Source organism: Carcharhinus amblyrhynchos, chromosome 30, assembly GCF_965287045.1.
Source record: "Carcharhinus amblyrhynchos chromosome 30, sCarAmb.v2.hapA, whole genome shotgun sequence".
In the NCBI taxonomy this organism is placed as follows: domain Eukaryota; kingdom Metazoa; phylum Chordata; class Chondrichthyes; order Carcharhiniformes; family Carcharhinidae; genus Carcharhinus; species Carcharhinus amblyrhynchos.
In genome coordinates, this window is record NC_137353.1 from 19,928,184 (window position 1) to 19,951,631 (window position 23,448).

At 46.6% G+C, this 23,448-nt stretch overlaps 2 protein-coding genes across 2 annotated transcripts; both read right to left on the reverse strand.

The window, feature by feature from the left end:
• Positions 1-34: 34 nt before the first annotated feature.
• Positions 35-10,228, reverse strand: mrpl20 (mitochondrial ribosomal protein L20). The gene is made up of 4 exons (XM_080215042.1): positions 10,034-10,228; positions 9,451-9,561; positions 6,466-6,543; positions 35-4,175 (listed from the first exon to the last, which is right to left on the reverse strand). The coding sequence occupies exons 1-4, from the start codon at positions 10,118-10,120 to the stop codon at positions 4,002-4,004; spliced, it is 450 nt and encodes a 149-aa protein (XP_080071168.1). The 5' UTR covers positions 10,121-10,228; the 3' UTR covers positions 35-4,001.
• A 5,761-nt stretch (positions 10,229-15,989) lies between these two features.
• On the reverse strand, positions 15,990-22,375 carry LOC145360124 (uncharacterized). Its single transcript, XM_080215092.1, has 3 exons — positions 22,163-22,375; positions 18,819-19,368; positions 15,990-16,900 (listed from the first exon to the last, which is right to left on the reverse strand). Exons 1-3 carry the CDS (start codon positions 22,330-22,332, stop codon positions 16,469-16,471), a joined length of 1,152 nt encoding a protein of 383 aa, XP_080071218.1. The 5' UTR covers positions 22,333-22,375; the 3' UTR covers positions 15,990-16,468.
• Positions 22,376-23,448: the final 1,073 nt, after the last annotated feature.

Genomic DNA, 23,448 nt, shown 5'->3' on the forward strand with positions numbered 1-23,448 from the left:
CAGTCTGAAAATAAAAGCAAGATACAGACTAAAACTTGATGAAAGCAATTATTTTACATTTTTCTTAGTTTTTAGGCAGTATACAGGCACTGGCAACACTAAAGAGTTAATTGGTAACTTACACACATGTAAATACACTAATAGAACAATACAATAACAATGATTTTAAAATGTGTAAGCTGATATTCTAAATGTAGAGGCAACACGGTGGCACAGTAGTTAGCACTGCTGGCTCACAGTGCCAGGAAGTCAGGTTCAATTCCTGGCTTGGGACATTGTCTGTGTGGAGTATGCAGGTTCTCCCCGTGTTTATGTGGGTTTCCTCGGGTGCTCCAGTTTCCTCCCACATTCTGAAAGACGTGCTGATTAGGATGCATTGACCCAAACAGGTGACGGACTGTGGTGGCTAGGGGAATTTCACAGTAACTTCATTGCAGTGTTAATGTAAGCCTTACTTGTGACTAATAAATAAACTTTAAACTTGTATTTCAAGTATTTTACTGTGATTGTTCACTTTGGCAAATGCAAGTTATGAAAGATGTGATCGGAAAGGTAAATAGTTCAGAGCTAAGGGCCTGGGAACCCAAAACTCATCTCTGAAAGATTCTTATGAGGTAACACATTCTGAAACTATTTTTTATTCATTTGTGGGACATGGGCATCACTGGCGAGGACAGCATTTATTGCCGATCCCAAGTTGCCCTTGAACTGAGTGGCTTTCTCAGCTATTTCAGACAGCAGTTGAGAGTCAACCACATTGCTGTGACTCTGGAGTCACATGTAGGCCAGAGCAGGTAAGGATGGTAGATTTCCTTGGTCATCATTAGATTCTTAATTCCAGACTTTTTAAATTAAATTCAAGTTCCACCATCTGCCATGGCGAGTTTCGAACCCGGGTCCCCAGAACATTAGCTGAGTTTCTGGATTAATAGTCTAGCGATAATACCATTGGGCCATTGCCTCCCTCAAAATAATAATGAATAGGTTCAGTCACTGCCCAGACACAGAACAGATATGACCTTGGATGCAAGAACACATGTCTATTAAGCCTGGCAGTGAGCCAGGGGGAACATCCACTTTGACCCTTATGTTAGCATTGACCATAACCAGGCAACAGGAAAGTAGCTTTAACCGAAAAGAAAGTTAGCATCTGGGTTTTATGGACAAATGAAATATCATCATAATGGTAGGTAGGTATTCTGCAGTTGGTTGAGGTACTTGACAGAGATTTGTATTGATGCGTGTACACTAAACGAAAGTAATTTTAAATAAACGAAGAGCGGGGAATGTGATTAAGAAAATGTATAACAATTCTGTTTTTACTGATCATTTCAGAACTTGACCGAGACGTCCATGTATCTGTGATCATTGGGATAACTTCTCTTATTGGTCTCTGGTCTCTTTTGTTCCAGTGACACTAACTTCCTGAGTGAATCTTTGCCACCTTGTAAAATACCCCACTTACACTTGACAAAAACCAATCACAATGGAGGATAGGGATCGTGGTCTGAAAATGTTGAACTCAGTGTTGAGTCCAGAAGGCTATAAAGTGCCTAATCAGAAGATGTTCCTCCAGTTTGTGTTGGGCTTCCTTGGAAAGTCCAAGGATAGAAACGGGAGAATGAGAACAAGATGGTGAATTGAAATGGCAAGCGGCAGGAAGGTCAAGGTCACGTTTGATGACCAAGTGGGGTTCTGCAAAGCAGTAAGCCAGTTTGCTTTTGATTTCCCCAATGGAAAGGAGACATGTGGTGAGTAATGAATGCAGTAGACTAAACTAAAAGAAATGAATTGCTGTTTCACCAGGAAGGAGTGTTTGGGGCTTTGGACGGTGAGGAGCGAGGAGATAGAGGGGCAAGAAGTACAACTCCTGTGATCACATGGGAAGGTACCTAGGGAAGGGTTGTGGTGTTGAGGGTGACAAGAGGATTGGGCTCGAGTATCACAGAAGGAATGGTCCCCACAACTTTTGAGGGGGAGGGGAAACAAAGGAGGAAGGGCAGAAGTGTGAGAAATGGGTCGGACACGGTTGAGTGCCCTGTCAGCCATGGTGGGGAGAGGGGGGTTCGATGGTAAAGGAAGCATCGTCAAGACAGATGCAACGGAGCTGGAGAAAGTGAGAAAATGGAATGGAGTCCTTACAGGAAGCAGAGAGAGACGAAGGAATAGACACATACAAGCCCAAGACGTGGGAGACTAGAGGGAGAAAAACACACATTCACAAGAAGCAATGATTGAAGAGGAAACGGTCTCCGATATTTTAGGACAAGCTGACAGGATTCCTGTTTTCAGTCTCTGCAGATTGCAGTGAGAACCTTACAGCAGCAGGCAGGGGGCCACTTGCCCTGTTGTGTGTGCGTCAACTCAGCAATATCCAATTAACTCCCACACCCCAGTTTTATCCCACAGACTGGTTTCCCCAAGCTAAGGGGTCAATTATTGCAGGGGGAGGGTAGATTTAAGGTGATTGGTTGCAGGTTTAGAGGGAGCATGAGGAAAAACCTTTGTCATCCAGAGGGTGGTGGGTGTCTGGAATTCACTGTCTAAGTTGGTGGCTGTGCTGAAGCACTCAGCTCATTTGAAAGGTACTTGGGTCTGGATCTTAACTGTTGGAAGCTGTATGGCTAAATATGATGGGCAGAATGGCCTCTCTCTGCACCATGCCAGAGCATCATTGCCAATAAGTGTTGGAGCCAGTCTGAGTTATCCCTACTAACAGGGAGAAAACCACACAAGACCGCAAGGATTATGGCCTAGCTCTTCGAAGAGTGGGATGAAAAGCCCCAACTATTGTGTTGTATCCCCACATACAACAGCAAGCTGCTGATGCGTTTTAGCTGCAGAACATTTACATTGTGTTGACTGCTATCATTGGGCTAGATGTACTGAGTGTACGTACACACAATAAAATGGCAGCAAGTGGTCCCTGTGGGTGTCACTGGCTGGGCCCATCTCTAGTTGCCCTTGAACAGAGTGTCTTGTTGGGATATTTCAGAGTCAACCACCTTGCCGTAGATCTGGAGTCATATGTAGGCCAGACCGGGTAAGGGTGGCAGATTTCCTTCCCTAAAGGACATTAGTGAACCAGATGGCTTTTAAATGACAATCAATGGTAGTTTTGGTCACCATTGCTGAGACTCACTTTTCAATTCCAGATTTATTAAGTCCGAAGATGTGCAGGCTGGGTGGATTGGCTGTGTTAAATTGCCTGTTAGTCTCCGAAGGATTGGCAGGGTAAATACGTGAGGTTACAGGGAAAGAGCCCGGGTGGGATTGTTGTTGGCAAAGGCTCGGTGGGCCAAATGGCCTCCTTCCGCACTGTATGGATTTTATGATTCTACGAATTTAAATTCCATCAGCTACCACGGTGGGATTCGAACCCACAACCCCAGAGCTTTAAATGGATTACATGTTCAGTGAATTCGATGCCACCGTCTCTCCTAACTAATTGGAGCAGAACAAATTATAGTTTGGGTTAAAGTGGAAGCAGTAATGCAAGGGAGCAAATCAATAGACTTCCCTTTGAAATCCCTTCCTCCACTACTACAGTCGCAAGGCTGCCCTCATTGCAGGAAACTATAATTCCCATTTGTGCTACTTTTGTAAGAAAACCAACTATCATTGCTTCCAATGATCAAGTACATTCTCCCATTCTACAATAAATCACAGGTTCTACCTCACTATCAATGAATCTTAGTTCCTTAAGAGTTGCAAACACACCCACTCTCCTGCCAGCTTCCCCGCCGTCCCACAACGTCCTCTCCCCAAAACTATCGTTTGCAAGTTATCACATTTCACTACAAAAACTTTATTGCAAGAATTTTGCGCACACTTGTCACAGTCAAGCCCACACATCTTGACAAATAGTCTAGACGGAGGATCACCAAGATCTTCACAGTTGGTGCAAGAGGCAGTCTGCCGTAAACAGTTTGTTAGTGTGGCAGAATTAACAGTCAATCAGGTAAGGAGTATTGTGGGAAAATATTCACGCTCACACCCCTTTAGCCTGAATGCACGATGCGTGAAAATATGCCAGTGGGTTCTCTACCGTCACCCAGCGCATCGCTGAAACCCTCTTCTCTCCTCCTCTTAGCGAGCGCTGCCAGAGACTTGAAGGTCTTCGGCTCGTAAATGGCCAGATCCGCAAGGACCTTCCTGTTCAGCTCCACTTGGCACTGCCAAAGAGAAAGAAACCTTTTAAATTATTCAGAGAGAATCACATCCAGTTTTCAAAACTTCCTTTACCTTCGAGTCTCAGGCTGACAGACTTGTTCGAACGGAGATGTATGTGCAGTCCAAGAAAACTGGAATCCTTTGCTGATACACAGATGCACTTTAACGCATGCTGACTGCATTGTGACAGTAGATTTAAAAATCCACAGAAAACTTCCACGCCAACTTTTTTATTTATTAGTGTCACAAGTAGGCTTACGTTAACACCGCAATGAAGTTATGGTGAAAACCCCCTTCTTGCCACACTCCAGTGCCTGTTCAGGTACACTGAGGGAGAATTTAGCATGCACCTGACCCGCACGTCTTTTGGACTGTGGGAGGAAACAGGAGCACCTGGAGGAAACCCATGCAGACATGGAGAGACTGTGCAAACTCCACAGACAGTGACCCAAGCCGGAAATCAAACCCAGGTCCCTCAAGCTTGCTGAGAATTCTGGTAAGTTCCAATGTCGCTTAGATTCCCAAACCTGACCTGTTGTATTCCACTGGCTGCATTCCGCTCTGAAAGATCACACTGGACTGGAACGATTAACTCCTGCTTCTCTCCCCACAGATGCTGCCAGAACTGCTGGGTTTTTTCAGCTTTTACTGCTTTTGTACGCTATATTCTCAAATAGCTTCAGATCCGCGAGGTGGAAGTAGTTCATTATACTCCGCGTCATAGTCATCGAGATTTACAGCTTGGAAACAGGCCCTTTGGCCCAACTTGTCCACGTCAACCCTTTTTTTTAAACCACTAAGCTAGTCCCAATTGCCCACATTCCTCTATACCCATCATATCCATGTAACTGTCTAAATGCTTTTTAAAAAGACAAAATTGTATCTGTTCCAGACACTCACCACCCTCTGTGTGAAAAAATTGCCCCTCTGGACCCTTTTGTATCTCTTCCCTCTCACCTTAAACCTGTGCCCTCTAGTTTTAGACTCCCCTAGCTTTGGGAAAAGATGTTGACGATCTAGCTGATCTGTGCCCTTCATTATTATGTAGACCTGTACAAGATCACCCCTCAGTCTCCTACACTCTAGGAAAAAAGTCCCAATCTATCCAGCCTCTCCTTAAAACTCAAACCATCAAGTCCCAGTAGCAACCTAGTAAATCTCACACTGGTCACCACAGAACTTGCCTTCAGTAATTTAACAGTATTTGTACTCGTCCCACTAGTTAGTCCACCCTCAGAAAGCTGGTAGCCCACTTTCTCCACATGCTGCTCTGGAGCTGACAGCAGAAGCTGGAGAAGGAACTGAATCGAATCATCTGAAGGTCTGATCTTAGCCTTAATTTCAAAACTGCAACTATAAATTTCTTCTATGCCTGCAGTCCAGGTTTTACAGCTTCATTACACTGACGACACCCAGTGTGACGTGGGTTTATTTTCAATGATATACACAAACCACAACAAAATGGTTCCCTAATTGGCAATCTAATTTTAATTTTCCTGCATTCTTGTCAACCTGACACGACAGAAAGACGAATTACTGTGTAGAGATTTTGTATTCATAAGGCTTTCTGAAGTCTCCTCAGAATAAGTTGGCTGTTTGATTTGGGAGTGTACTCTCTTTTACATCGAATCCTATAGTACAGGAGGCAGCCATTCAGCCCATTGAGTCTGCACTGACCACAACCCAGGCCCCATCCTCATCACTCCAATCATTTAGCCTAGCTAGCCCCCTGATACTAAGGGGCAATTTAGCATGGCTAATCCACTTAACCCACACATCTTTGGACTGTGGGAGGAAACCCATGCAGACATGGGGAGAACGTGCAAACTCCACACCGACAGTGACCCAAGCCAGGAATTGAACTGGATCCTGGTACTGTGAGGCAGCTGTGCCACCATGCTGGCAATCTGCAAACAGTAAAGCCCTAAAACCTTGGATAAAGGACTAATTAATCTGTTTTGGTAGGACTGTTTAAATATTGGCCAAGACACTAGAAGAACTCTCATGTTGTTCGACACATTAGTATCAACGAACTTCCACGTCCACCAACCCCATCGGACAGTGTAGTTAAATACCTCGCTCAGAAAGACAATGCCTGGGACATTAGTCCGCCCCTGTGGTGACAGCATGGAAGCTCCCAAGCCCTGAATCCATCACTTTCTGATTCAGGAGGCGACAACAGCCAAGAGGCAAATTTAACATCTAGCTCACAAGAACCTTTTACCGCAGAGTGAAATAAAAATAGCGTGCCACGCTCAAATCCATTGAAATATTTATGGACTGCACCCTCACCTTAACCAGGTTACTGATCAACATCGGATATTTGAGTCCATGCTCACGGGATGCAGCTGCAATCCTGCTTATCCAAAGCTGAAACAGAACAAAACATCTTTATTTCTTTCACTATAAGCTCCAGATGTTTAGAGCAAGGGAATTTTCTGTGAAAGTAAATGTGTCGAGTCATTTTCCCTTACATGTGCCCTGGATGATAATTTGAGACACAGCGTATCCATAATGTGGGTTGGGGGTTAATTTAGAGTCAGTGTTTATGGAGTTGAGTCATTCTGGTTTGCAAATACATCAGAAAGGGGCTGCCACAGTCAGAGGGGATACCCAAAACTAGATCGCACATTCTGAAAAGCTGTTGCGTAGATTAGACATATTCTGAGAGAAGTGTGAGATGACACATGTTGGTAGAAAGAACATAGGAAGTTGGTGGGAAGAAGGCTAAGAGAAACAATATAAAAGGGGTACAATTCTTAGGGAGGTGCAGGGGCAGAGGGACTTGGATGTATGCATGCATCGATCATTAAAAGTAGCAGGACAGGTGAAGAGAGCAGTTAATAAAGCATATTGTAATCTGGGCTTTATTAATAGTGGCATAAAATAAAAGAGCGAGGTTATACTGAAGTTGTACAAGATTCTTGTTAGACACTTGCCTTTATTAATTGAGTCATAGATTACAAAAGCAGGGAAGTCATGTTGGAATTCTATAGAACTTTGATGAGACCACCGCTGGAGTACTGTGTACAGTTCTGGTCGCCACATTATAGAAAGGATTGCACTGGAGAGAGTACGCAGGAGGTTTATCAGGATGCTGCCTGGGATGGAACGTTTAATTTATGACGAAAGGTTGCGTAAGCTAGGGTTGTTTTCATTGGAGCAGAGAAGACTGAGAGCTCCCGGATCAAGGTGCACAAGATTATGAATTTAGTTTATTTATTAGTGCAACAAGTAGGCTTATATTAACACTGCAATGAAGTTACTGTGAAAATCCCCCAGTCACTGCACTCTGGGAGAATTTAGCATGGCTAATGCATCTAACCACTTTCGGACTGAGTCGATAAGCAGCAGCTGTCCCCCTTAGTTGAAGGGTCAGCCTCGAGGGGACATAGGTTTAAGGTGAGGGGCAGGTGGTTTGGGGGGGCGATGTGAGGAAAAGCATTTTACCCAGAGGATGCTGATGGTCTGGAATGCGCTGCCTGAGAGGGTGGTAGAGGCGGGTTGCCTCTATCCTGGGTGAGCACTTGGCACACCATAACATTCAGGGCCATGGGTGAAGTGCTGGGCAAGTGGGATAAGGTGGGAGTTCAGGCGTTTCTAATGTTGGTGCAGATTTGATGGGCCAAAGGCCTCTTCTGCACTGCATGATTCTTTGACCTCAACTGCAGTACTGAGTACCATTCTGGGCATCACACTACAGGAAGGATGTGAACACATTGGAGAAAGTACAGAAAAGGTTTATAAGAATGGTTCCAGGGATGAGAAACTTCAGTTATGAGGACAGACTGGAGAAGTTGGGACTGTTCTTCCCAGAGAGAAGGCGGCTAAGAGGAAATTTGAGAAATGTTCAAAATCACGATAGGGTTGGACAGATGTAGATGGGGAGAAACTGTTCCCCTCGTAAAAGGATCAAGAACGAGAGGGCACAGATTTACTGTGATTTGCGAAAGAAACACCTTGTCATCCAGCAAGTGGTTGGGGTCTGGAATGCACTGCCAGAGTGCATGGTGGAGCCAGGTTCAATCAAGGCATTCAATAGGGCACCAGTGATTATTTGAATGGAACAATGTGCAAGGGCACAAGGAAAAGACAAGGAAGTGGCACTGAGTCATAATGTTTCTTTGAGCAGCCAGTGAGACATGATGGGCCAAATGGCCTCCTTCTGCACCGGAACAATTCTGTGAAGAGAAATGAACATCTGGGTCAACGCAGGACTCCCCTCAACATCTTCGAATAGTGACTGCTGGAAGGCTTTCAGAAACTCATTGTCAGAGCCAGGTTAATACAGCACAGTACCCCATACCCATCCAGGTTAATACAGCGCAGTGCCCCATATCCATCCTGTTTAATACAGCACAATAACCCATACACATCCAGGTTAATACAGCGCAATGCTCTATATCTATACAGGTGACTACAAACCAGTGATCCACAGCCACCCAGGTTAATACAGTACAGTGATCATACCCAACCAGTGCCCCATATCCACCCAGCTTAATACACCCCAGTACTCCTTAGCCACCTAGTGTCCCATATCTACCCAAGCTAATACAGCACAATGCTCCCTATCCACCCAGGTTAAGACTGTGTAGTGCCCAGATTCACACAGGCTAACACAGTTAGTGGTCCAAATCACTAATGCAACCCAGTTCCCCACATCCACCCAGTTCTCTATATCAACCTAGTGTCCCATATCTTGTCAGGTTAATATAACACAGTGCTCCATATCCACCCAGGTTAACCCAGCCCAGTGCTCTATAGCCACCCAAGTTAATACAGCAGTGTTCCATATCTACCTAGGTTAATACAGCCCAGTGATCCATATCCACCAGGTTAATGCAGCCCAGTGCTCCATATCCACCCAAATGAATACAGACTAGTGCCCCAAATCCACCCAAGTTAATGCAGCCCAGTGCTCCATATCCACCCAAATGAATACAGACTAGTGCCCCAAATCCACCCAACTTAATACAGCACAGTGCTTCATATCCACCCAGGTTAAATACAGACCAATGCCCCATATCCATCCTGGTTAATACAGCAGTGCTTCATATCCACCTAGTGGCCCATCATCACCTAAGTGCCCCACATCCACCCAGGTAAATACAAGCAAGTGCTCCAAAGTCACCTGGAGTCCTATATCTATCTAAGCTAATACAGCGCAATGCTCCGTATCCACCCAGTTCCCCATATCCACTGTCAGGCCGCTGCTCTGGGCCTCGGGCTCGGATGAGTTGCCTCCCCGACTCGCTGCCGCAGTGTGCCGGGATTTACCAGCCTCATGTTCCGCTTCTTGAGCCTCTTGTCCCGGGTGGAGTATTGGAAAGCTCTCCGCACGGTCCGCAGTGCCAGGCTGTAGCAGCGGTTCTTCCTGCCGCGGAAATGCTGCCGGAGACAGAGAGAGGGATCAGAACCGGGAGACAGAGCCCCCAACCCCGGCCCGCGGCCTCTAACCCAGCCCGGGGATCGGGCCTCTAACCCAGCCCGGGGATCCGGCCTCTAACCCAGCCCGGGGATCGGGCCTCTAACCCAGCCCGGGGATCCGGCCTCTAACCCAGCCCGGGGATCCGGCCTCTAACCCAGCCCGGGGATCCGGCCTCTAACCCAGCCCGGGGATCCGGCCTCTAACCCAGCCCGGGGATCCGGCCTCTAACCCAGCCCGGGGATCGGGCCTCTAAGCCAGCCCGGGGATCGGGCCTCTAACCCAGCCCGGGGATCCGGCCTCTAACCCAGCCCGGGGATCGGGTCGGGCCAGGCCAGGCCCCGGGGCCTCCCGCACACTCTCCCGCCTCCCGCACAGCCCCCCACCCCGGGCCTCCCTCTCTCTCTCACCCCCGGGCCTCCCGCTCTCTCTCACCCGGGCGTGCTGCAGCAGCTCCCGGTGCCGCCAGTAGCGGTCGGGGCCTCGGCTCCGGATCCAGCGGGAGAGCGACAGGAAAACCATCAGGACCGGCCCTCCCTGTCCCCGTCCCCGGGCTGGAGTTCACTCTCTCCCCGCCTGCCGCTGATCAGAGGCCGGGACTGGGCGCTGCAGGGAGCCGGGGCGGAGTCTGTGTGTGTGTGCAGCGTGTGTACATACATGTACAACATGTCACTAATATGTTCACCCGCTCCCCTACACGTCCTCATCTGCTCCATCCCGCTCACAAATTCACCTTTCACATGGAGCCCTCTCCTGCACTCCCCTTTACTTCTGATTTAATTTATTATGATGGGAACATAGGAATTAGGAGCAGAAATCGGCAAATTTAACTCTTCCAGCTTGCTCTGCCATTCAATCAGATCAAGATTGATCTCTTCCGGGACTCAAATCCACCTTCCCATCCATCTCCCCATATCCCTCTTTCCTTTTTTAAAATTAGAAATATATCTATCTACTTCTTAAAACGATTCACAGATTCAGATTCCTCTGCGCTATAGAATTCTACAGTGTAGAAGGAAGCCATTTGGGCCATCAAATCTGCACTGACCACTATCTTGGGGTCTTTAGCATGACCAGTGCACCTAACCAGCACATCTTTCGGACTACGGGAGGAAACTGGAGCATCCAGAGGAAACCCACAAAGACATGGAGAGAGCATGCAGACTCCACTCAGACAGTGATCCAAGGTGGAAGAGAGAATGACTCTTGGATGTGGGGTCCTTGATTATGCTGGCTGCTTTCCTGAGGCAGCAGGAAGTGTAGACAGAGTCAATGGATGGGAGGTTGGTTTGCGTGATGGACTGGGCTACATTCACAAGCCTTTGTGGTTTCTTGCAGCCTTGGTCACAGCAGGAGCCATAGCAAGCTGTGATACATCTGGAAAGGATGCTTTCTATGGTGCACCTGTAAACGTTGGTGAGAGTTGTAGCGGACATAGCAAATTTCTGTAGCCTCCCTGATGTACTAGTTGAAAAATCTGCCTTGGGGATTCTACCCTAAGCCCACCTTCACTGGTCAACACACATATTGGGATCCTGACAGTCTGATGTGCTATAAGATTGGTCTCATCATTAATAGGACCTGAGCTATTGGCTCACCATGCAAACTTGATGCTGAAATAGGGTGAATCTTATGGGATTTTGGGCACTCTGATCTCATCATTTCGTGCTGTATATTGGGCAAACTCCTGGACAGGCCTGAGACCATCATTTTCAGGCTGAAAAATGCTCAGTCTACCTCAGGTTATGCTGGAAGGACAAGGTATCTCAAAACCTCGAGCAACGGCTGAAACTAGCTGTTTCACACAGCCAGCTGTTTCACTATGCAGTAGCAAAATGAGAGATATTCTCTATTAGCAGGATACTGCGTCAAGTTGTAAAGACCTATGAGTAAGGTGGTATGTGAATTTAAGTGCCAGTGTGGGACATTTGCGTGTATTGGAAACTACAGATACTGATACACAGGGCCTGTGCATTGCAAACAAGAAAAGACAGGTACACACATTTCACCTGTTTCAGCTACACAAAATAAGTGACAGTCTTTCACATGTTCATTCTTTAGGGCAATGCTATGAGCAATCAGAGTCAAGCTGTTAATGCATTCTCCACGGCGAAGCCTCCACTAATCAGAGTCCACTTGTCAACCAGTCAGTACCCTGTTCTCATACAGCATAAAGTTGTGTTTCCCCTGAGATTAGTATTCTTCCGATTGCCCTGATGAATGCAAGATAAAAAGCTTCGACAACATGTCTTTTTGCAGCAATCTTGAGATGCAAGTTGTTGTTGTTAAGCTTTTTTATTGTTTTATTGATACCAAACCAACCATGATAGCTATAACAATTAAGTGAGCATTCTGATTAGAAAATAAGCCGTTTGTTACTGTAAACCTATAGCCACAGAAGTATATATATAATTAGTGGATCCTTTGCATGTTTCTCTATTTAATCTCTTTCTGCCTGCAACTTTGAACCATATTCTGCCTTAATTTTTCTATCATGATTTCTCAATGATTAGCTATTTAAGTGAATCATAGATTAGAATCATAGAATCCCAACAGTGCAGAAGGAGACCATCAAGCCCATAGAGACCGCACTGACAACAATCCCACCCAGGCCCTATATATCCTCGTTACCCCAGGTATTTACCCTGTTAGTTGCCCTGAAACTAAGAGGCAATTTAGCATGGCCAATCAACCTAACCCGGCACATCTTTGGACTGTGGGAGGGAATCGGAGCACCCGGGGGAAACCCATGCAGACACAGGGAGAACGTGCAAACTCCACACAGACAGTAACCTGAGGCCGGAATTGAACCCGGGTCCCTGGCACTGTGAGGCAGAGGTGCTAACCCCTGTGCCACCGTGCCACCCCAAAGTGCTTTGTTTTTAAACTATATTTCGACTTCAACTGTACAATTAGTCATAATGCGCATTTGGAGAGTTGACACAGATACAATGGGACAAAATCTGTAACATAACAATTCTGTGATTCTGTAGCTCAGTGTCAGAGTTTGTTTTATACTGTTCCTGTGACACCCTTTGAAATGTTTCACTATGTGTTCTTTATACATATTAGGTCATGTTGTAGATAATGGAAATCAGCTTAAACTCTGGAGGCCCTTCGTAGGGCTCAACTAACAAGGCCAACAAGAGAAATAAATCATATCTCTGATATATTCATGCAGTTGACCCCAAGAAAGAGTTTTATGCTTTATTCAGAGGTCAGTAACCAATGTAATTAATATCAAGGATCTTGACACTCTGGTTCTAACCCCCAATAAAAAGTCTGACAACACCAGGTTTTAGTCCAACCTATTTATTTGATAATATACTCGCAAGCTTTCGGGTTAGCCCCTTCGTCAGGTGAATGGAGAGTTCTGGCCTCAGACAGAGCATATAAAGCACAGACAGTTTAGAGATTACTGATTAGAATGCGAATCCTTACACCTAACCTGCTGTTCAAGACCTGAAGTGGCTGATAATGTGAGTGGAAGGAGCACTGATCACAGTTTAAAGAGATGTGTATTGTCTCCAGACAGTACAGTAAGTGAGGTTTTGCAAACCCAGGCAAGTCACGGGGGTTACAGATAGTGCGACATGAACCCAAGATCCCTGTTGAGACTGTCCTCATGTGTGCGGAACTTGGCTATCAGTCTCTGTTCAGCGACTCTGCGCTGTCGTGTGTCGTGAAGGCCGCCTTGGAGAATGCTTACCCGAAGGTCAGAGGCTGAATGCCCGTGACCACTGAAGTGTTCGCCAACAGGAAGGGAACAGTCTTGCCTGGTGACTGTCGAGCGATGTTCATTCATCCGTTGTCGTAGCGTCTGCATGGTCTCCCCAATGTACCATGCTTCGGGACATCCTTTCTTGCAACGTATCAGGTAGACAATGTTGGCCGAGTTGCAAGAGTATTTACCATGTACCTGGTGGACGGTATTCTCACGTGTGATGATGGTATCCGTGTCGATGATCCGGCATGTCTTGCAGAGGTTGCTGTGGCAGGGTTGTGTGGTATTGTGGTCACTGTTCTCCTGAAGGCTGGGTAGTCTGCTGCGAACAATGGTCTGTTTGAGGTTGTGTGGTTGTCTGAAAGCAAGAAGTGGGGGTGTGGGGATAGCCCTGGCGAGATGTTCGTCTTCATCAGTGATATGTTGAAGACTCCGGAGAAGATGTCGTAGCTTCTCCGCTCCGGGGAAGTACTGGACGACGAAGGGTACTCTGTCCACTGTGTCCTGTGTTTGCCTTCTGAGGAGATCGGTGCGGTTTTTCGCTGTGGCGCATCGGAACTGCCGATCTATGAGTCGAGCACCATATCCTGTTCTTATGAGGGCATCTTTCAGGGTCTGGAGGTGTCTGTCACGATCCTCCTCATCTGAGCAAATCCTGTGTATACGGAGGGCTTGTCCATAGGTAATGGCTTCTTTAACATGTTTAGGGTGGAAACTGGAGAAGTGGAGCATTGTGAGATTGTCTGTGGGCTTGCGGTACAGTGAGGTGCTGAGGTGACCGTCCTTAATGGAGATGCGTGTGTCCAAGAATGCAACTGATTCTGGGGAATAGTCCATGGTGACATCTCTAACCCCCAAAACAGAATCTGACCCAGAAAATAAACAGACATTTGAATTCTCCATTCTTTTATAACATTTAAAATAAAAACAACCTGTTGCAAAGAAAAGGCCTTTCCAACTAAAAACACATGAATGCTAACCGTAATATTATCCCTATGTATCACAGCAGATTACTGTGGATAGTGTAAATTGAATGGTTCCAATGCTAATGCAGTGAGTCTGCCGTGTGTTGGGTTTATGCTCACTGCTATTTTCACGGTGGCACAGTGGTTGGCATGTGGTTTGTAGTGGTGGCACAGTGGATAGAACTGCTACGTCACAGCGCCAGGGACCCAGGTTCAATTTTCAGATCACTGTCTATGTGGAGTCTGCATATTCTTCCTGTGTCTGCGTGGGTTTCCTCCGGGTGCTCCAGTTTCCTCCCACAGTCCTAAAGATGTGCTGGTTAGGTGCATTGGCCATGCTAAATTCTCCCTCAGTGTACCCGAACAGGTGCTGGATTGTGGTGACTCGGGGATTTTCACAGTAACTTCATTGCAGTGTTAATGTAAGTCTACTTGTGACGCTAATAAATAAACTTTAAAACTAGATTATTATATGATACTGACACAGTGGTTCAATAGTCAGTTTTAATTTTTGTCATGTATTAATCAATTAAATTTAATCTTAAAATTTTGATTGACTTATTCATGTATTGATTAAGTTACAGTATTGATCAATCAACTCTTTTGATGTAGAAGTTTCAATACTCTGATTGTAATGTACTATAACGCAGACACATGGCTGCGGCTGACTTAGAAAAGGCACTGCAAAATTCCAATCACCCCTGTGAACCTAAAGTCAGAGACCTCGAAACAGCACACACTAAGCAGTGAAAATGGATAGGGTTTGATGTAAAAGAAATAGAAACAGCCACTTGGTATTGTGAAGCTTGAATATTGCTGAAAAGAGTGAAAAGAGAAACATGTTGCAGAAGCTTTTCATCTTAAACTCATCAGGGCAAATACAATAATGCCAAATTTCAAATGATCACAGCAATTTTTATTACAGGAGAAATGGGGTGCTGATTGGTTGGCAAGTCAGCTCTGCTTGGCTGAGGCATTGCCATGGATAAAACAATGGAGAACCATAGGCTCCTCAAGTTCCTGGGAAATTTAAAAAAGATGCAAGACTAGGACATATTCTTTTTGTTTGCAGAGAATGGGTCTCTGTGTATGAATGTATGTCACTGTTAGCTACTGAGCTATGATGTATGCTTGACTGAATATTTTAAATTGGTGGTTAGTGTAACTGTTAGCAAACTCAGGGAGTGCCCAATCACAGATTCACAGATTTCAGTGCCAGTGCAACGGCAGGTACGAAGGTCATTATGACTCTATGTCACCAACAGCACCTAATACAAAGGGGACAGACCTCAATTGTAGGAAGAAGATACCCCAGAGGTTGGTGCTAATGAGTTCGAGGGAGCAGTACTGGGTAAGTTGAAGGACACAGGTTAGAAAGAGTAGGAGGTAGGAGCTGAAGGGTTGAATGAGCTTCCATATTGTTAACAGGAAGTTAGGAAACACAGCAGGACAGTGACAATGGGCCAGGCCCAGAGTGCTCTGTTGCCCTTGAAATGAGATCATTGAGTTACGGAGGCTTACAGGACAGAAAATAACTGTCCTGACTGTGCCAACCCTCTCCTCATTTAACCCAAGAATCATCCCATCACCCCTGCCTTCTTGTGATAGTGTCAGGTTGCATTGGAATGGGATTTCCACCTTCTCTTGTTTTGATTCTACTCCATTGTAAGGTTAGGATATTAAGGTAAAGTCATACCCAGTACATGTGACACAAGGGCCAGTGGTGTAGGAGGTATGCTGCTGTATATATGCTCGGATATCACATAAGGTGCAGTGCAAACTATGCTACTTTTCACTGCATGGCATTGTGAACAGTAATGAAGCTGTACAAGGTATAGTATTTGGAAAGACTTAGGAAGCCCGACTGAAGAGGAACATAGTTTAATACAGAATGCAAAGTAAAATCACTACCATGGATGTAACCCCTGCCTGGGACTATAGTGCAGCAGGCCCAGTCCCGGGCCTGCCTTATAAAAGGCTCAGGTGAGGAGTTCCAGCTAGGCAGGCCACTGCCTGTAACCAGGAGAACTCATACTCAACAAGCCCCACAGGGAAATCAATCAGTGGTTCCCCATGTACCTCGTGGGTGTTATCACAGTAATGAACAAAGTACAGTACCATGTGATTTATGGCGCTGTACAGGATATAGTACTATCTTCAGATTAAAGCCAGAATGAAGAATCATTTCTGTATTTCAATGGGGTTTTTTCCCCCAGTAAGACAAAGGATTTTTTGAAAGATTCCTGCAGATGCTAGCTCGAGAGGAGTTTCATCCCACTGGCTTGTGGCGTACACATTTGCACCTTTACTCAGCAGTAAGTGGATGGTCTTCTCGTGACCCTTTTCCATGGCAAAATGGAGCGGAGTTTTCCCCAGCCAGCCTCTGGCTTCTACGTCAGCTCCGTGCTGGATTAGGAATTCTGCGATCGCTGCGTCTCCCCTCTCCACTGCTCGATGAAGTGCAGTCATGTTCAGGCCGTCTCTGATGTCCACACTGCTCCCCCCTTCTATCAGGAGTTCCATGATTCTGATATGACCTATTGCAGCTGCAGCTTGGAGAGCAGAGGCTGTGTTACTGTCTGCAGCCCCCCGTGCCAGTAAATCTGTTACTACCTGTAGGAAACAAAAAGTTACATGTTAGCCCCGCACAGTAGGTGAATTGATAGAGATGTTCAGAATCATGAGGGGCTGGACAGAGTAGACAGGGGGAAACAATTCCTGCTCGTAAAAAGACCAAGAACAAGAGGACACAGGTTTAAAGTGATTTGCAAAAGAAGCAAATGTGATGTGAGGAAAAAACCTTTTTCACACAGTGAGTGGCTGGGGTCTGGAATGCATTGCCTGGAAGTTTGGTGGTTCAACTGAGACATTCAGGAGGGCGTCAAATGATTATTTCAACAGAAATGTGCAGGGGTTTGGGGAGAAGGCAGGGGAATGGCACTACGTCATGATGCTCATTTGGAGAGCTAGTGCAGACACAATGGGCCGAATGACCTCCTTTTGCATTGTAACAATTCTATGACTCAGTCACTAGAATTCTACCGCCCCGCCCGCCATGGGAATTGGAGCGGGCAAGGGGCGGACAATGGGATCTCAGGCAGGATCTGGGATGACCGAGGCTGGAAAATCCCACCCAGTATCTCTGCTGTATTTTATTGAGGAATTTTAATAGAATACCAAACAGGATAGTATGTGTGGTCTGTCTCTTTCAGTGAGTGAGCTCAGTCTCTATCTATAGTTTGTGATGTTAACACTGGAATTCATTGTCTACAGCTGGCTTTCCCAAACTCTACCAGCCACAGAACCCCTTTGACCTGCCAAGAATACTGACAGAATCCTGAGAAACATTCCTACTGAGACAAACCACAATAAATGATTGTTTTTGCACAGTGGATACAAACGTACAAACACCTCACTTACTGAAATCTTTTCTACATCCTATACGTACACGTTCATTATAATTAAAATGTTTTCTTATTCACAATGTACTTGGTTCTCACCTTTCTGTCATTTTAATGGGGGAGTGTCGCTGTGGCTTTGGATCAGATGGGAAGAATACTGCTGGATACTCACACTCACACATATACATACACTCTCACACACACACACACATTCACACACACACACATTCACACACACACACACATTCACACTCACATTCACAGACACTCATTCACTCACTCACACACTGACACACGCAGTCACACACACTCGCTCGCTCACTCACATACACTGACACACACACACGTTCACACTCACACACACAGACATCACACACACTCATGCACTCACACTCATTCACTCACTCACACACTGACACACATGCAGTCACACACACTCGCTCACTCACTCACATACACTGACACACACACACACACTCACATGCACTCACAGACACTCATTCACTCACTGACACACACACGCACTCACACACACTTGCTCACTCACTCACATACACTGACACACACACATACTCACACGCACTCACACATCCACATACTCACTCACACACACTGACTCACACACTCACATAACACACACATCTCTTATCTGTCACTCACTCATTCCTCATTCATTCCAGTCTCTCTCACACACTTACCTCCTTCCGTCCCTCCCAGCCATTCCACTCCTCGCCCGAAGCCTGACTGCTCTGCTCTTTGCCGCTCCCGTTCTTGTGGACCCCACTCCTCCCCACGGGCCACACTCTGTCATGCCCTCCCCCACCTCGCAGGCCCCACTGAACCCCCCTCTCCTCTTGCAGGATCCCCACCTCTCGCAGGTCATCCTCACCACCTCCTCCCCCACCCTCCATCTCACAGGATCCCCCCCACCCCTTGCCGATCCCCTCCCCCTCGCAGGTCATCTTCCCCCTCCCTCAGACTTTTCCCTCTTGCAGACCTCCCACCCGCAGGCTCCACCCCCTTCTCCCAGCCCCCCCTCTCACAGGCTCCACCCCCTTCTTGCAGGGCCTCTCCCCCCCACAGCAGCTTGGGAGGGCAACCCAGTTTGTGAACCCTTGCTCTAGACATACCTCCTGATGGCCATTAGCAGCAGCTATTGATAACGCAGTCCTTCCTGTACCATCCTCTGCACTGACCCAGGCTCCGTTTTCCAAAAGCAATTCAATCACCTCTCTGTTTCCAACTTCTGCTGCCAAGTGCAGAGGTGTCATGTTGCCACATGTTGTACTGTTCATTGATGCTCCTTCTGAGAGTAAAAACTCGATTATATGTGGTTGGCCACTCACAACTGCCCAATGCAATGGGGTCCAGCAGTTTGCATCGGACATATCTGTGTTTGCGCCGTAGCTCAGGAGCTGCTGCAGAGTCAGCATGTGCCCACATGCAGCTGCGCAGTGCAATGCTGTCATCCCACTTCTGGTGCACGCAGTAATCAAAGCTCCACGACGCAGTAACAACTCAGCAACCTGGATGTGCCCATTCCATGTGGCACGATGAAGAGCAGTCCAGCCATGTTGGTCTGTAGCATTGAGCGGTGCCCCACGGTGAACAAGAAGTTTGACGAGTGCCAGACAGCCATTAAATGCTGCATGATGCAGGGGGGTCCAACCATATTCATCCCTGCAAATAATGCGGTAACAGTGTAAGACTCACCAAACTGCTACGGACTATCTCATTCCATGTAGAATTCAATCAACTCCATCAGTATGTGTCTTCAGAAATCCCAGTCTCCATTTGAACCAGGTATTTAAGGGTGGCATGGCGGCACAGGGTTTACCAGTGCTAACTTGTAGTGATAGGGACCTGGGTTCGATTCCCGACTTGGGTCACTGTCTGTGGGGGATCTACATATTGCCCCCATGTCTGTATGGATTTCCTTGGGATGCTCTGGTTCCCTCCTACAATCTGAAAGACGTGCTGGTTAGGTACATTAGCCACGCTAAGTTCTCCCTCAGTGTACCTGAACAGGCACCAGACTGTGGCGACTAGGGGATTTTCACAGCAACTTCATTGCAGTGTTAATGTAAGTCCACTTGTGACACTAATAAACAAACTTCAGATTTATTTGTCTGATTCTGTTGGTCATTTCCTTTCTATGCAAACAAAAATTGCAAAGGTTTAGCTAGTCAATGTAAGAGGTCCTATGGCACAGTGGGCAGTGTCACCACCACTTGGCCAGAAGTGCTGGGTTCAAGTCCTACTCCAGGACTTGACAGGCCACAGAAGGGGCATTCATAATGTGGCCGAAGGTGTTGTTTACCAGCATGTGAATCCATCCAATATGCCTGAAGGCAGGCAGTAAGAGCAGGAGAGTTTCCAGGTCAAACACACTGCAGAAAGACATGGCAAACCCCGGTGGCATGTTGCCAAGCTTAATCATGGAATCATAGAATCCTACAGTACAGAAGGAGGACATTTGGCTCATTGAGTCTGCACCGACCGCAATCCCACCCAGACACTATCTCCATAACCCCATGCATTTAGCCTAGCTAGTCCCCCTGACACTAAGGGGCAATTCAGCATGGCCAATCCACTTAACATCTTTGGAATGTGGGAGGAAATGGGAGCATCCAGAGGAAACCCACACAGACACGGGGAGAATGTACAACTCCACACAGACAATGACCCAAGCCGGGAATCGGGTCCCTGGCACTGTGAGACAGCAGTGCTAACCACTGTATCACCATGGACCAATCTAATGGAAGACCATGGTTGGCAGCTCTCAGGGTATGGGAAGCAGGAGGAAGAGTTGGTCAACACACCTCGTATGATGTCTGTTCAGGTGATGTTATTTTTTAAATTGGTTCACATTAGCACCCCAGTGATGCCAACAGTGAAATGTACTGGTACAGGATATACCTGGGCACAATCAGAAGAGATCATTTGACCCCCACCTTCCCCCTTCTTCACCCTGCAACAAACCAGAGTAACTGATCCAGCACCCCCTACTGCCCAGGTGTGGGATTTTCTACCTCCCGCATTGACACATCCCTGCCTAATAATTACCAGTTTAGGAATAAGGTGTGCAATTTGCAACTCTGCCAGGTGCAGGGACCACAGAAGAAGAACTCTTTCCCCCTGGGCTCTGACTGGTACAAGGCTGAGCCAGTTTCTCCTCTGGGCCCACACACAGCACTAACTGGGTTGACACAGGCCAAACACGTTTGTGTTGGACTAATTATAGCTAAGAGTCGGCACTCATCCCATTAGATTGCCCTTGAGTGGGAATCAAAGCTCAAGGTGTTGGAGCAGCACATCACTGAACCCCTCCCATAGTTTCCCCAATAGTTCAATGGAACAATTTTTGTTTATATGATAGAAACATTTGAGCTCAGATGATGAGGCAGTAAAATCGACAGTCTAGATTTTAGAGATGAGGGAATTCTCAAACTCCTCACATCCACCATCCGGGAAGAAGGTTGATAAAGGCTGTCCGCTGTGCAGCTGGCTCAGGATTATGGGGATCTTAAAGAAAGAAGGGGATTTGAAGGAGAAACAATGTTAATTGCCGTGTTATTCTTGTGCCCAGATAGTGGGCTGCAAATTTTTCAGCACGTAATTCTATTCGATTGGTTCCTATAGTTTGCTATTTCACGTTGCCTCTCCAGTTGAACACTTTTCACTGCCCTATCCATTAAATCCCTACACTGCAGAAGGGTGCCATTTGGCCCATTCTCCTGTCCTGTCCCCATAACCGTGTGCATTTACCATGGCTAATCCATACATTCCCTACATGCAGAAGGAGGCCACTCGCTCCATCAAGTCTGCACCGACCACAGTCCCTATCCCTGTAGCCCCAAGTATTTACCCTGCTAGTCACCCTGACACTAACTGGTAATTTAGCATGACCCGCACATCTTTGTGGGATGAACCTGGAGCACCCAGAGGAAACCCATGCAGACACGGGGAGATCATGCAAGCTCCGCACAGATAGTGACCCAAGCCGGGAATTGAACCCGGGTCCCTGGTGCTTTGAGGCAGTAGTGCTAACCACTGTGCCACCTTGGCGCCCCAGCCTAATCCACCTAACCGACACATGTTTGGACAATTAGGGGTGACTTGGCATGGCCAATCTACCATCCTTGGAGTGTGGGAGGAAACTGGAGCACCCGGAGAAAACCTATGCAGACACAGTGAGAATGTACAAATTCCACAGAGACTGTCACCCAAGGCTGGAATTGAACCCGGGTCCTTGGCACTCTGATGCAGCAGCACTAACCACTGTGCCACCATACCATGATGTGGAGATGCCGGCGTTGGACTGGGGTAAACACAGTAAGAAGTCTCACAACACCAGGCTGAAGTCCAACAGGTTTATTTGGTAATATATGCCACTAGCTTTCAGGGTTTGCCTCACCTGATGAAGGGGCAAACCCTGGAATCCACCACCATACCACCCATAGCAGCTTCTTACCTGGTATCTATTGGAGCACTGTGTTGTAATAGTGTCTTTACAAGGCTGCTGTTGCCGCTGTAAACTGCTTGATGGAGCTCAGTCCATTTGCCCGGTTTCATGCCTCCTGCTGCACCTTCACTGACCTCGTCACTGTTATCCACCAGCCTCCGGAACAATTCCACTGTCATCCCGGGAACTTCCTTGTGTCCAGAGTCTTATCAAACCATTAAAAGCTGGAAAGTCGAGAAAGAAACAATTTGGTGAGCTAATATTTGTTTGTTTATGATATTTTCAATGTAAGACTGTAAACACCAAACTTCCACAGGTCTGGGGCTGTACAGTTTACTTTATTAGGGTCGCAAGTAGGCTTACACTAACGCTGTAGTGAAGTTGCTGTGAAAATCTCCTAGACACCACACTCCAGCACCTGATCAGGCACATTGAGGGAGAATTTAGCATGGCCAACGCAGTTAACCAGCACGTCTTTCAGACTGTGGGAGGAAACTGGAGCACCCAGAGGAAACCCACACAGACACAGGGAGAATGTAAAAACTCCACACAAACAGTGACCCAAAGCTGGAATTGAACCCAGGTCTCCAGTGCTGTGAGGCAGCAGTGCTAATCCACCACGCCGCCCCGATACAACAAATAATGAAATGATTTATTGAAGCATGTACCTGGCTATCCGCCATTAACTCCAGTATAGCGTGAGTGAAGTGAACCTGACGCCTTTTGACAAATGCCTTCCTGTTCCGGCCTACGCAAGAAAGCAAATATTAAAAATAAACTAATCCTGTTTGTCAAATTGTGAAGCAATTTTTTTTAATAGATTGCTGTTTGAGTTATAAGCACTATTTTGGAATAAAATATTTAAGTGCATTTTAAATGTGAGAACAATACCTGGCGAAGTATATAAAAAAAAGTCAGCAACTCATTCCAGCCCCATCAGCTTCGATCCTGAGGTGTAAGGATCTGTCATTGCTAGTCTGTGCGCTGCACTATTCTATCAGCGGGTGAGCTGTTCACCGCTGCTTTGGAGCGAGCTGATGGAGTTTGGGGAATATTATCACTGACGCACAAAGGGGCTATTGTGTAGTTCAAATAATCCTGACAAGTAGGAACTTGCTGGGAGCCTGTGTTAGAAGATACCCTTCAATAAGTACGTGGGTCTCTGGAGGACTCATTATGAGATTACTGGACTTTGCTAATCCTTTCAGCATCTATTTAACTTTCAAATTATGCACCTCAGTTCATTCTGATGAAGAGGGAATTACAAAGCACAACCAATAGCGATAAAGGAAGTG

What these genes read in the sequence shown, in the direction of transcription:
- mrpl20 (XM_080215042.1), bottom strand. Translation starts at nt 10,120, where the DNA reads ATGGTTTTCCTGTCGCTCTCCCGCTGGATCCGGAGCCGAGGCCCCGAC. An exon ending in AGAAGCGGAACATGAGGCTG is followed by an intron (nt 6,544 to 9,450) that starts GTAAATCCCGGC and finishes GTTCTGTTTCAG; the next exon opens with CTTTGGATAAGCAGGATTGC. An exon ending in TGATCAGTAACCTGGTTAAG is followed by an intron (nt 4,176 to 6,465) that starts GTGAGGGTGCAG and finishes TCTCTTTGGCAG; the next exon opens with TGCCAAGTGGAGCTGAACAG.
- LOC145360124 (XM_080215092.1), bottom strand. Translation starts at nt 22,332, where the DNA reads ATGACAGTGGAATTGTTCCGGAGGCTGGTGGATAACAGTGACGAGGTC. An exon ending in AGTGCTCCAATAGATACCAG is followed by an intron (nt 19,369 to 22,162) that starts GTAAGAAGCTGC and finishes CATTATTTGCAG; the next exon opens with GGATGAATATGGTTGGACCC. An exon ending in CTGCTAATGGCCATCAGGAG is followed by an intron (nt 16,901 to 18,818) that starts GTATGTCTAGAG and finishes TGTTTCCTACAG; the next exon opens with GTAGTAACAGATTTACTGGC.